The following is a 13,948-nucleotide window of genomic DNA, read 5'->3' on the forward strand; positions in this document are numbered from 1 at the left end:
ACCTGTTGACTCATCTGTAGGGTCCTACCAAATTCATGGTCCATTTTGGTCAAATTTCATGGTCAAGGATTTGACGACACACACATTTCATGATTTCAGCTATTTAAATCTGAAATTTCACAGTGTTGTAATTGTAGGGGTCCTGACACAAAAAGGAGTTGAGGGGAGGGTCGCAAGGTTATTGTAGGGGGGTTGTGGTACTGCTAAGCTTACTGCTGCAGGCAGCAGTTCTGCCTTCAGAGCTGGGCAGCTGGAAAGCAGTGGCTGCTGGCCGGGAGCCCAGCTCTGAAGGCAGACCCGCCACCAGCAGCAGCGCAGAAGTAAGGATGGCATGGTGTGATATTGCCACCCTTACTTCTACGCTTCTGCCTGCAGCACTGGGCCCTCAGTCAGCAGCCGATGCTCTCAGGCTGCCCAGCCCTGAAGGCAGTGCAGAAGTAAGGGTGGTAATACCACATCCCCCATAAAATAACCTTGCGAGCCCCCTGCAACTCCCTTTTGGGTCAAGACCCCCAATTTGAGACATGCTGGCCTCCCTCGTGAAATCTGCATAGTATAGAGCAAAAGCACACAAAAGACCTGATTTCACGGGGGGAGACCAGATTTCACAGTTTGTGATACGTTTTTCTTGGCCATAAATTTGGTAGGGCCCTACTCATCTGGTATATAGCACAACTCTCCCACCCCATATACTCTGATATCCATTATCAAAGGGATTCTAACCTATTAGATAGGTAGTTACCTTTCTAACTAATTTAACTAGGGCTAGGAAACAGCCAGTATGCACCTATATCTGTATCGGAACCTCAGTTTTCAATTACAAAATAAAGTACATCTCTGGCTATTACGGTCACTATGAAAACTTCACAAATCTTAATTATCACTTCAAAAAGTTTTTTTTCCTCCTGCTAACGATAGCTCATCTCAATTGATTAGACTCTGCCTGTTGGTATGCATACTTCCACCTTTTCATGTTCTCTGTATGTATAAATATCTCCTGTCTGTGTGTTCCATTCTATGCATCCGAAGAAGTGAGCTTTAGCTCACGAAAGCTCATGCTAAAATAAATGTGTTAGTCTTTAAGGTGCCACAAGTACTCCTGTTTTTTTTGCGGATACAGACTAACACGGCTGCTACTCTGAAACCTATCACAAATCTGAATTGGCCCTAAGCAGTCTACTTGAGTATGCAGAGAGCCTGGGACAATAGCTCTGAGAGATGTGAACCACTGCATTTGTCCCATTGAGGGGTTGATTCACATGCCCAGTGATGATATTTCATTGCTCAAGTGAGGAAGGAGAGGGAGGGTTATGGAGCTGCACAAGTTATTGTGAGTGACGTCTCATTTTGGTGCCACAAGTGGGTGGGAGATGCTACTAATTTTTTTTGCCCCCAATCAAGGAGACAAGCCCAAGGCATATCCCATCCCCAGGGAGGGGGAACTAAGCGCCAAGAGGCCAGTTGACCCTAGAGACTAAGCACATTCATGTTCTGAACATCTGCACAATCTGCTGTGAGCAGTCTCATTGTGGTGACTCGCATAAGGCAGAACTTATTTTGTGGGTGGAGCTTAGGAAAGTACCACCATTTTTTTACCCCAGTCTGACCCCTGATTTACACCTTGGTACATCCAAGACAGAAGCATGACTGAGTGCTGTTGGGCATCACCTGATTCCAGTGTGAGCTTCTTTGTAATGGGACTGTCCTGGTGTAGCACCATGTGGATTTGCCACTGTGTCATGCCCCACACCCACCCTTGCACAAGGGGAGAAGAAACACTGCCATCAGTTTAACCTGGGGAGGAAGGACTTACCCTGACACCTGGCATCGATCCGTCTGCACAACCACACCTGGCCCTGCCTGGGAAATGCTCCCAAGAGCTGGAAAGTAAGAATGGGGCTTTAACATTAAATACAGACAAAGGGATTGGCTTATCCCTTCAAACCAGAGTAAAAGGACAGTCCCACCCTCCTGTAAACCAGTGTCCCACTATAAGGGAATAATAGACATAGATAAGAATAAGAACAGCCACAGCTATTTTAGCTTGGATAAAAATGCAGAAGAGAAATCAACTCTTATGCTTCAGAGCATGAGCCAACCACTAGCTACTGGGGTCAGGAACCAACAACTCCCATGGGCAGAATAGACTATAACTGTCCAGTGTGGAGGATTTACACCTTCTGAAGTATCTCACACAGGGCCGGCTTTAGGAAGCGCGGGGCCCGATTCGAACAGTTTCAACGGGGCTGGCAGGGATGACTAAAAAAAAAAAACCACGTTAAAAAACAAAACAAAACACGTGGTGCTTGTACTCACCGGGCGGTGCTCCTAGTCTTCGGCAGCGGGTCCTTCACTCGCTCCAGGTCTTCAGTGGCACTGAAGGACCTGCCGCTGAAGTGCTGCTGAAGACCCGGAGCGAGTGAAGGACCTGCCGCTGAGGACCCGGAGCGCTGCCAGGTGAGTAAAAATTTAAAAGGAGCCTCTAGCCAGGGAAGGGATTCTTGGCCACTTGCCCCACCCCCCGGTGGCTCTGCCACTGGGCACGGGGCCCTCTTAGGTGCGGGGCCCGATTCGGGGGAATTGGTGGAATTGGCCTAAAGCTGGCCCTGATCTCACACAGGCCTTTGTCATAGACTTGAGCTGAAAGATGCCTCTGCCAGTCTAGAGTCCTACACATAGAATCATAGACAAGTGGGGCTGAAAGGACCTTGAGAGGTCAGCTAATCCAGTCCCCTGCGCTGAGGCAGGACTATGTATTATCTAGACCAGAGCTTCTCACCTTGTGAGTTCCCAGAATGTGACAAAGAGTCTCATGGGAGGCCTGTGGGAAGGGGGTATGTTGCAAAGCCAGCCCACGCTCATTGTACAGCAGTGACTCTTGGGACTTCAGTCCTATGGAGCTAGCTGGGCTTGGTTTCCTGCTCTGGATGTTGCGACCTGGTACATGGGGTTGCAGTACTGCTCAGCTTTGGCCCACCAGCCACTCGGTCTTGACGATGTGGGGTGCTGGCTGGACCAAATCTGAGTGAGTGGTGCTGTGACCCTGTCTCAGGTTGCAATGCCACTTACACAACTTTGGCCCAGTCAAGGCAAACCTAAGAAGTGCTGCAGTCTCAGAGCCCAGCCTGCTTTGGGGGGGACAAGAGCCACTGCTGTGGTACCGTGTACTTAGTATTTATTGTGTTCATGTGTAATCACTAAGACAGATATTACTTGTATACACGCAATTTACTGGGTCATGACATGACATGACACTGAAATTTACAAATGGGTCCTGAACAGAGAAAGTTTGAGAACCACTGATCTAGACAATCCCTAACAGGTGTTTGTCTAACCTCATCTTAAAAAACCTCCAACAACGGAGATTCACGACCTCCCTAGGCAGTTTGTTCCAGTGCTTAACTACCCTGACTGTCAAACCTAAACCAACCTGGCTGCAATTTAAGCCGGTTGCTTCTTGTCCTGTCCTCAGAGGTTAAGGAAAACAATTTATCACCCTCCTCTTCATAATATTCATATATATACTTGAAGACTGTTATCATATCTATCCTCAGTCTTCTCTTCTCCAGACTAAACAAACGCATATTTTTTTCCAATCTGTCCTGTTCTCTAGACCCTTTTAGTTGCTGTCCTCTGAATTTTTTCTAATTTGTCCACATCTTTCTCAAAGCATGGTGCCCAGAACTGGACACAGCACTCCAGCTGACGACTTCTCACTGCTGAGTAGAGTGGAAGCATAACTTCTTAAGTCTTGTTTATAACATTCCTGATAATATATTCCAGGATGATGTTTGCTTTTTTTGCAACAGCATTACATTGTTTACTCAAGTTTAGTTTGTGATCCGCTATAACCCCCTAGATCTTTTTCTGCAGTACTCTTTAGAATCAGAATCATAGAATATCAGGGTTGGAAAGGACCTCAGGAGGTCATCTAATCCAACCCCCCTCAAAGCAGGACCAATTCCCAACTAACTAAATCATCCCAGCCAGGGCTTTGTCAAGCCTGACTTTAAAAACCTCTAAGGAAGGAGATTCCAGCACCTCCCTAGGTAACCCATTCCAGTGCTTCACCATCCTCCTAGTGAAAATTTTTTTCCTAATATCCAACCTAAACCTCCCCCACTGCAACTTGAAACCATTGCTCCTTGTTCTGTCATCTGCTACCACTGAGAACAGTCTAGATCCATCCTCTTTGGAACCCCCTTTCAGGTAGCTGAAAACAGCTATCAAATCCCCCCTCACTCTTCTCTTCTGCAGACTAAATAATCCCAGTTCCCTCAGCCTCTCCTCATAAGTCATGTGTTCCAGCCCCCCTAATCATTTTTGTTCACGATTGCTGTAGACTCCACAATTTGTTCACATCCTTCTTGTAGTTTGAGGCCCAAAACTGGACACAGGACTCCAGATGAGGCCTCACCAATGCCAAATAGAGGGGAATGATCACATCCCTCCATCTGCTGGCAATACAGCCCAAAATGCTGTTAGCCTTCTTGGCAACAAGGGCACACTGTCAACTCATATCCAGCTTCTCGTCCACTGTAACCCCTAGGTCCTTTTCTGCAGAACTGCTGCCTAGCCATTCGGTCCCTAGTCTGTAGCAGTGCATGGGATTCTTCCACCCTAAGTGCAGGACTCTGCACTTGTCCTTGTTGAACCTCATCAGGTTTCTTTTGGCCCAATCCTCTAATTTGTCTAGGTCCCTCTGTATCCCATCCCTACCCTCCAGTGTATCTACCACTCCTCCCAGTTTAGCGTAATCTGCAAACTTGCTGAGGGTGCATCCACACCATCCTCCAGATCATTAATGAAGATATGGAACAAAAACAGCCCCAGGACCGACTCCTGGGTTCCTTCCTAAGCATAGAACTTTGCATTTCTCCTTAATGAATTTCATCCTATTTATTTCAGACCATTTCTCTAATTTGTCAGGATCATTTTGAATGCTAATCCTGTCCTTCAAAGCATTTGCAACTCCTCCCAGCTTGGTATCATCTGCAAACTTTATAAGTGTATGTTGTACACCAATATCCAAATCACTTATGAAGATATTGACTAGAACCATACCCAAGACAAATCCCTGCGGCGACCCACTCTCTATACCCTTCGAGCTGGATTGTGAAGCATTGATAACTAAGTGCGTTTGTCCAACCACTTAGGCACGTAACTTATAGTAGGTTCATCTAGGCTGTATTTCTCTGGTTTGTTTATGAGAAGGTCATGTGGGATAGTTTCAAAAGCCTTACTAAAATCAAGATATATCACATCTACTACTTTCCCCATCCACAAGGCTTGTTACTATTAGGTTGGTTTGACATAATTTATTCTTGACAAATCCATGTTGATTGGTACTTATTTTATTTTCTTCTAGATGCTTACAAATTGATTGATTGATTATTTGCTCCATTACCTGTTAAGGTGACTGGTCTGTAATTCCCTGAGGTGTCAAAGCAAATACACAGTAGGAAAATGAAAAGTGGTTTTTAAGAGCTAGGTATTCTCATCATAGGTCTCAAAGCACTTTCCAAAGGAGGCCAGTATCATCACCTCACTTTTACAATGGAGAAACGGAGGCACAGAGTGGTGACATGTCTTGCCCAGCAGGCCATGGGTGTGAATAGAACCCAGGTCTTCTGAAATCCAGTTCAGTGTGCTATCCACTTGGCAATACCACCCTTTATTGGCAGTGGCAATATTTCAGCTGGGGAGGGAACTCCCTGTACAAGAGGTTACCAAACTTGGCCACTACAGAGACACCCAATGCAATAGCTAGTGCTGAGCGTGGAATATAGCTGCATTTGTACTTTGTCTCTGTAACCATTGGGGCTCCATATTTATTGTCTCCTAGAGACTCCAAATCAAATTAGCTCAGTTTATAAGTAACAAGATGGTTTTCCTAACTGACAGACCCACAAACAACCTCACATCGAAGGCAGCATCTACACTAGGTTTTTAGCCCTGTAATTCCCAGTGGGCACAACTCAATCAGTGGTTATGCTGGTGGCAGTTGCACTGGGGGTGGTTCCTGCTAGGCGTTAGCGACAGTGGGACATATCTGTGAAAGGCTGCCTAATGTAGACAGAGCCATGGAGGGCCCAATTCTGCCACTGTGCAATCGCATACACTTTTACGGGTGACATGGGATGGGATTCAGTGCAGGATTTGTGTCACAGGCTTCAACTCAAGGGCACCAATTGACCAATGGCTCAAGAGATTGGGGTGTCATCCTTGCTGAGTTACCTTGAGTTATCTACGCTCTAGTTAAACCTCTGTCAAGGTGGCCTTGCTCAAGTGACAGTAGCCACGCTGCGATAAATACTCGAGCTGCGACACCCATACTGGTGCTGCACTCACAGGCATGGCGCTAAGACTGCTGTACCCTTAGCTCTATGAACTCTTTCCCAGTGAATTGTTGGAGAAGTTGCCCAGAAAGGACAGACATGGGAGAATTGTGGGAGGGCAGTGGAGGACTAGCTGCACTGAAGTGGAACTAGCCTACGTCCACACAACAGACTGGTCACGTTAGCAGCTGATGAGTTGTGCTCACTCGAACTGTAATCTATACCCCTATACCTCTTAGGTAACCAACTCCAATTAAAAATACGATCATGCTTGAGGGAAGGATTTTGAGTTTGGACAGGGCTCAAGCTAGGGCTAACACTCAAGATATAACTCATAGAATCATAGAATATTAGGGTTGGAAGAGACATCAGAAGGTCATCTAATCCAACCCTCTGCTCAAACCAAGACCAACCCCAACTAAATCATCCCAGCCAGGGCTTTGTCAAGCCTGACCTTAAAAACCTCTAAGGATGGAGATTCCACCACCTCCCTACGTAACCCATTCCAGTGCTTCACCACCCTCCTAGTGAAATAGTGTTTCCTAATATCTGTCATCTGCCACTACTGAGAACGACTTAGCTCCATCCTCTTTGGAACTCCCCTTCAGGTAGTTGAAGGCTGCTATCAAATCCCCCCACTCTTCTCTTCTGCAGGCTAAACAATCCCAGTTCCCTCAGCCTCTCCTCATAAATCATGTGCCCCAGCCCCCTAATCATTTTCATTGCCCTCTGCTGGACTCTCTCCAATTTGTCCACAACCCTTCTGTAGTGGGGGCCCCAAAATTGGATGCAATACTCCAGGTGTGGCCTCACCAGTGCTAAATAGAAGGGAATAATCACTTCCCTTGATCTGCTGCCAATGCTCCTACTAATGCAGCCCACTATGCAGTTAGCCTTCTTGCCAACAAGGACACATTGCTGACTCATATCCAGCTTCTCGACCACTGTAATTCCCAGGTCCTTTTCTGCAGAACTGCCGCTTAGCCAGTCATTCCACAGCCTGTAGCAGTGCATGGGATTCTTCTGTCCTAAATGCAGGACTCTGCACTTGTCCTTGTTGAACCTCATCAGATTTCTTTTGGCCCAATCCTCCAATTTGTTTAGGTCACTCCCTACCCTCCAGTGTACCTACCTCTCCCCACAGCTTAGTGTCATCCACAAACTTGCTGAGGGTGCAATTCATCCCATCATCCAGATCATTAATGAAGATGTTGAACAAAACCGGCCCCAGGACCAACCCCTTGATCATCGAGCCCGAAGATCTAGCCGGCTTTCTATGCATCTTGTAGTCCATTAATCTAATCCATACTTTTTAACTTGCTGGCAAGAATACTGTGGGTGACCATATCAAAAGCTTTGCTAAAGTCAAGATACGTTATGTCCACCACTTTCCCCATGTCCACAGAGCCAGTTATCTCATCATAGAAGGCAATCAGGTTGGTCAGGCATGACTTGCCCTTGGTGAATCCATGTTGACTGTTCCTGATCACCTTCCTCTCCTCCAAGTGCTTCAAAATGGACTCTCTGAGGACCTGCTCCATGATTTTTCCAGGGACTGAGGTGAGGCTGTAGTTCCCCAGGTTATCCTTCTTCCCTTTTTTAAAGATGGGCACTGTATTTGCCTTTTTCCAATCGTCTCCAGATCACCACAAGTTTTCAAAGATAACGGCCAATGGCTCTGCAATCACATCACCCAACTTCCTCAGCACCTTTGGATGCACTGCTTCTGGCCCTATGGACTTGTGCATGTCCAGCTTTTCTAAATAAACCTGTTCTCTCACCACTGAGGGCTGCTCACCTCCTCCCCATGCTGTGCTGCCCAGTGCAGCAGGCTGGGAGCTGACCTTGTCTGTGAAGATTGAGGCAAAAAAAGCATTGAGTACTTCAGCTTTTTCCACATCATCTGTCACTATGTTGCTTCCCCCATTCAGTAAGAGTCCCACACTTTCCCTGACTTTCTTCTTGTTGCTAACATACTTGTAGAAACCCTTCCTGTTACCCTTCACATCCCTTGCTACCTGCAACTCCAATTGTGCTTTGGCCTTCCTGATACACCTCTGCATGCTCGAGCAATATTTTTATACTCCTCCCTAGTCATTTGTCGAAGTTTCCATTTCTTGTAAGCTTGCTTTTTGTGTTTAAGCTCACCGAAGATTTCGCTGTTAAGCCAAGCTGGTTGCCTGCCATATTTACTATTCTTTCTGCACATTGAGATGGTTTGTTCCTGCACCCTCAATAAGGCTTCTTTAAAATACAGCCAGCTCTCCTGGTCTCCTTTCCCCCTCATGTTATTCTCCCAGGAGATCCTGCCCATCAGAGTCCAAGTCTGCTTTTCTGAAGTTCAGGGTCCGTATTCTGCTGCTCTCCTTTCTTCCTTGTGTCAGGATCCTGAACTCGACCATCTCATGGTCACAGCTGCCCAGGTTGTCACCCACTTTTACTTCCCCTACCAATTCTTCCCTGTTTGTTAACAACAGGTCAAAAGGAGCATGGCCCCTAGTTGGTTCCTCCAGCACCTGCACCAGGAAGTTGTCCCCATCACTCTCCAAAAACTTCCTGGATTATCTGTGCACTGCTATATTGCTCTCCCAGCAGATATCAGGGTGATTGAAGTCCCCCATGAGAACCAACCAGGGCCTATGATCTGGAAACTTCCGTTAGGTGTCCGAAGAAAGCCTCGTCTACGTCATCCTCCTGGCCTGGTGGTCTATAGTAGAGGCCCACCACAACATCACCCTTGTTGCTCTCGCCTCTAAACTTAACCCAAAGATTTTCAACAGGCTTTTCGCCAGGTTCATACTGGAGCTCTGAGCAATGATACTGCTCTCTTACATACAGTGCAACTCCTCCACCTTTTCTCTCCCACCTGTCCTTCCTGAACAGTTTATACCCATCCATGACAATGCTCCAGTCATGTGAGTTACCCCACTGAGTTTCTGTTATTCCAATCACATCATAGTTCCTTGACTTCCAATTCTTCCCTTTTGTTTCCCAGGCTTCTTGCATTCATGTACAGGCACCTGAGATAACTAGCCGATTGCTGTACTTTCTCTGTATGAATCAGGATGCCTCCTCTGTTGCACCCTCCTCCTTGTGTTTTCTCCAAATAGCCCACTTCCCCACTTACCTCAAGGCTTAGGTCACCATCCTGCAGTGAACCTAGTTTAAAGCCCTCCTCACTAGGTTAGCAAGCTTGCTTGTAAAGATGCTCTTCCTTCTCATTAAGTGGATCCCACCTCTTCCTCGCAATCCTTCTTCCTGGAACAACGTCCCATGGTCAAAGAATCCAAAGTCCTCTCTCTGACACCACTTGCACAACCACACATTTACCTTCACAATTTGATGGTCCCTACCTGGGCCTTTTCCTTTAACAGGGAGTATGGACAAGAACACGACTTGTGTCTCAAACTCCTTTATCCTTCTTCCCAGAGCCACAGAGTCTGCAGTGTCCTGCTCAAGGTCATTCTTGGCATTATCATTGGCACCCACATGGAGAAGTAGGAAGGGGTAGAAGTCCAAGGGCTTGATCAGTCTCGGCAGACACTCCATCACATTCTGAATTCTAGCTCCAGGCAAGCAGCACACTTAGAGTTTCCCGGTCTGGACGACAGATGGATGACTCTGTCCCCCTTAGGAGGGAATTCCCAACCACCACCACCCGTCTCCTCCTCTTGGGAGTGGTGGTCATGGAAACCCCATCTCTAGAACAATGCATCCCATGCCTTCTGGTCGATGGGGTCTCCTTCTGATCTCTTCCCTCAGATGACTCTTCCAAACCATTCTCCACTGTAGTACCTGTGCAGAGAGAGCCTGAAAATGGTTTCTTTCCTCTATCTGCATTGGGGGTACATGGGTTCTCCTCTTTCTTCTTCTGGAGGTCACATACTGCCAGTTTTCTTCCCTGTTCTGCACTGCCCTCTCTGATTCTTCAGCATGCTGTGCCTGCAGTATGAAATGCTGACTTCTATCCAGAAACTCTTCATTTTCTCTGATGCAACACAGGTTTGATACTTGGGTCTCTAATCCTTTAACCTTCTCTTCCAATATGGAGATCAGCTTGCTCTTTGTACAGATGAAGTCACTTCTATCCTCTGGGAGAAAGACAAACATGGCACATCCTGTGTAGGTTGCAACAGCTGATCGCTCACTATCCATATTGTCTTTCTTCTAAGAGCCTCTTCAGACATTGTATTTACTGCTCACAGAAGCCTGAAAGGCAAAATACTCTGTGGGAACTCCCCCCAGGCAAACACTCTCTGTTTGTCTCCTCTGTTCCCAGCCCACTCAATTCACAACTGGCTGCTTTTTTATAAGGCTGCTGGCTCAAAGCAGTTGCCCCGGCTCAAAGCCTTCCCTCCAATCAACCACTCAAGGCTCAGCTGGAACAAAACACTCCCAAATTCAAACTTTTCAAACAAACAACCACTCGCTCAAACAGTCAAACAGTCACACTTTTCAAACAAACATGGTCAAACAGTCCCTGCAACTAGCACCAGTCAAACAAATGGTCACAGCAGATAGACACTCGGATATTCACCCCACAGCCCCCCTAATGCAGCACTCACTGTAGCTCCTCTCCCACCGTTCCCAGGCAAACTCCTTGTTTGACGCTCATTCATTAACATTGCAGTGAAAACAAGCCTAAGTGTGCCTAGAGAGGAGCTAAAACCCACAGACATGCAGCTGAGCTGAGAAGTAACAGAGAAACCATCTAGCCTGCTTTTCTTCTCACTGGCACCAGAATAAATCCAGAGTAGCTCCCCTGAAGTTAGCAGAGTTAGACTATTGCAAATGAGACGCGACTCAGGCCATGGGTGCAAACAGCTAGCAGCTGAAGATCTGAAAGAGTTGTGAGTCTGAGCTGCACTATCTACTATCCTTCTTCAAGACTGTACATACATATGAATGAAACCAGAAATCAGTGCCTGTGTTGGCTTATTTTTCTCCCCACAAAGAAATAATGAGGTTAGTCCAAGGTATAGGGCACCAGAGTAGGAGGCCCCAATGTATGGGTTCTAGTCCCAGCACTTCACTAACTTGCTGCATGACCATGGGTGGATTCCCTCATCTCTCTCTGCCTGTTTTCCCCTCTATCAAATGGCAATAATTCTTACTCCACCTCTGCAAAGCCACTGAGAACCTATGCTGAAAAGTGCTCCATGCTACATACCTAGAGTCTGGGAGTCCACACATTTCTGATTGCTCAGAAGCTATCATGATTGGCTGGAGTGAACTGTCCTAATGGTCAGCTGCTAAGTGCAGTCACCTGTCTTAGCAGCCAGGTAAATCTCTGCCCTGTGGGAATTGTTATCCCTATCACAAAACTGTGTTATGTGACCACCTGGAAACCCCATGCCCAGGTGTCTAAATACACTGAGATCAACCTGCTGTATAGGCTGGTGACCAGACAGACATGAGCCAGCTTGATGCACCCCCCAGGAAATGGAAACAGGCAAGGTAGTGAAAAGGAATTGCAGTACTAAACCTGGGATATAGACAGGAAATGGAGCTGAGCTGTGACCGTTTCAAACAGTTCTGGATTCAGCCCTGGGAGTTTCCATGCGGTTGTGCAGTTTAATCTGAATGAAAGTGAATCAGCCCTGCTGGATGGAGGAGATTCCCCACCTCCAGTGCAAATAACAGCCAGACAACAGGCATGCTCTGGAGTGTCCCTTACTGACAGGCTCCCCTCTAGAGTGCTGTGCCCACATACAAATCATCAGATCTCTTAGTCTGTAGGAAGAAATGGGGTCAGATCCCCTGAAAGTACTTTCAGATATACTTAGCAAGGGGGCTTCCTGGGGAGGAGGGCAGGGCTGGCTGGCCAGGCTCAGGGGCCAGCTGAGCTTCCATCACACCTTGCCCCTGGAGCATGAGGAGAATTTAAGTGGGGATACAGAGTCTGATACTTCTGGAATTTACATGCTGAATGGACAGAACAAAACAATCCAGTGACACACTGCCCAGGCTGCCTCAGGGGATGGGTCTGCATGCAATGCTCTGACACCTGTTATTTATTATGCCCTTGTTTCCCATCCTGCCCTGGGTGTGTCTTGTCCATTTAGATTATATGCTTTCCAGGCCAGAGGTCTTTGTAGAATATCTAGCAAACAAGGCTCTGATCTACACTGAAGAGCTTTAATACACAAACAATAATCATTAAGGGCCCAGCTCAGGATAATGCTGCTTGGTGTTTTAAACAAGAAGCTGTTTCTGGCTTACACAAGCTCAGCAAAGTGTCTGACAAAGCCAGCACACATTCAAGTGACTGCTGTTCCCTATGCCCTTCAACACACAAAAACTAGGCCTGGACCAAGGCTATTGGATTTTTCTGGTTTGAGCAGGTGTGACACCCACACAGAGTAACAGCCGTTCAGTCTGCCCCCCTCCTGGCTAGGCTGTGCCTGGGAACAACCCTGGCAAAGGGAGTGACGCATTTCAGTTACCCTGGGATGCAGCTGTCACCTTTAACTGGGCTAGCTCCATCCCTGCACACACCTCCTGCCTAGGGCTGCCAGTTCAATCCTGCTTAGTGATGTCTGCAAACCTGCAGCAGCCCGAATCTGCCTCCAAGCCAGCAATGCTGGAGGAGGGGGCCTGCAGGCTTCTCAGAGGTATTGCTCATTTTAAAAATCACCCCAGCCCTCCCTTTGTATTTACTGCTAACCTCACTAGTCCCTTGACCCAGAAACCCATTTCATTACTGAAGCCCCCTCCCCCCACACCCTGCATTGAGCTCACCCCTGGTTTTGTTATTGTAGGGTTGTTCTTGAGGGCTGGGCTACACACACTGGTTTGCTAGTGGAGGCCTACTCGTGACGCCTAACTTTAGGGCAACGGTTTGGGTTTCATAGGGCAGCCCACCAGCCACAGGCTACCTCAACTCTGCTTTGTTATTGTAGGGTGACTTGCAAGTGCTGAGCTGGAAACATGGGTTTGTTATTGTAGGGTTGCTTGGGGCAGCTGCTCTACAACTGAAGTCATCATTGGAAAACAAAGGCCTGTAGGGAAAGTTACTGCTTCTCCTTAGCCTGCTGGCAAGGATCCCCACAGGATGGGGTGGGGCCTGTTTTCAGGGGGCTGGCCCTATATGAGGTTACATGGGACCTGAGGTAAAATTACACCCCCAGAGCGCTGCCAGCCCCTCTGCTCCAAGCCGGGGGGGGAGCTGCTCCCTTCCTCAGCCAGAGCCCCCAGCCTGCCCCGTGGCCCCAGTGCTGTAACCCTCTTCCTCCCACCCCTGCCTGGGGTCATGGAGAGGGGACCGGTGTCACCCCCTCCCAGCCAGGCCCCGCGCCTGAACCAAGCCTGGAGACCTCACCCACAGGAGCCGTGCTGGAGACAGTCCTGCTGCGTGGCTGGGGTCACCACTAGGGGGCTCCCCACCCAGGCCTGGCCCTGCCTGAGTGCTCCCTGCCAAGCCGGTACCAGGGCCCTCCACCCGACAGCATTAATCCAGGCAGAGCCTCTCCAGAACGGGCTTCCCAGAGCACAGCACCTGCAGCGTCGCTGCCAACCTCACAGAGAACAGCGAGCCCCCCACGCCTGATGCCTCCATCCTCCAGCTCAAAAGGGTCCTCCATGCTTTCCAAACAGTCCCTTGACTTTTC

The 13,948-nt window shown here is 47.9% G+C and overlaps 1 protein-coding gene across 3 annotated transcripts in view; it reads right to left on the reverse strand.

Moving 5' to 3' along the window:
• GAL3ST1 (galactose-3-O-sulfotransferase 1) overlaps positions 1 to 13,680 on the reverse strand; it is a 44,956-nt gene extending 31,276 nt beyond the window's left edge. The window contains exons 1-2 of one of the 3 annotated variants that reach the window (XM_044990292.1): positions 13,660 to 13,680; positions 1,814 to 1,880 (exon numbers count right to left, since the gene is read on the reverse strand). In XM_044990292.1, coding sequence (XP_044846227.1) covers positions 1,814 to 1,828 — 15 coding nt within the window. In that variant the 5' untranslated portion in view covers positions 1,829 to 1,880; positions 13,660 to 13,680. Of the gene's footprint in view, positions 1 to 1,813; positions 1,881 to 11,508; positions 11,525 to 13,659 lie in introns of those variants that run through there. The other 2 variants (XM_044990290.1, XM_044990294.1) reach the window with 2 other exon arrangements.
• Between the last annotated feature and the right edge of the window lie 268 nt (positions 13,681 to 13,948).

The sequence above is a fragment of the Mauremys mutica genome, chromosome 16 (assembly GCF_020497125.1).
Source record: "Mauremys mutica isolate MM-2020 ecotype Southern chromosome 16, ASM2049712v1, whole genome shotgun sequence".
NCBI lineage: Eukaryota > Metazoa > Chordata > Testudines > Geoemydidae > Mauremys > Mauremys mutica.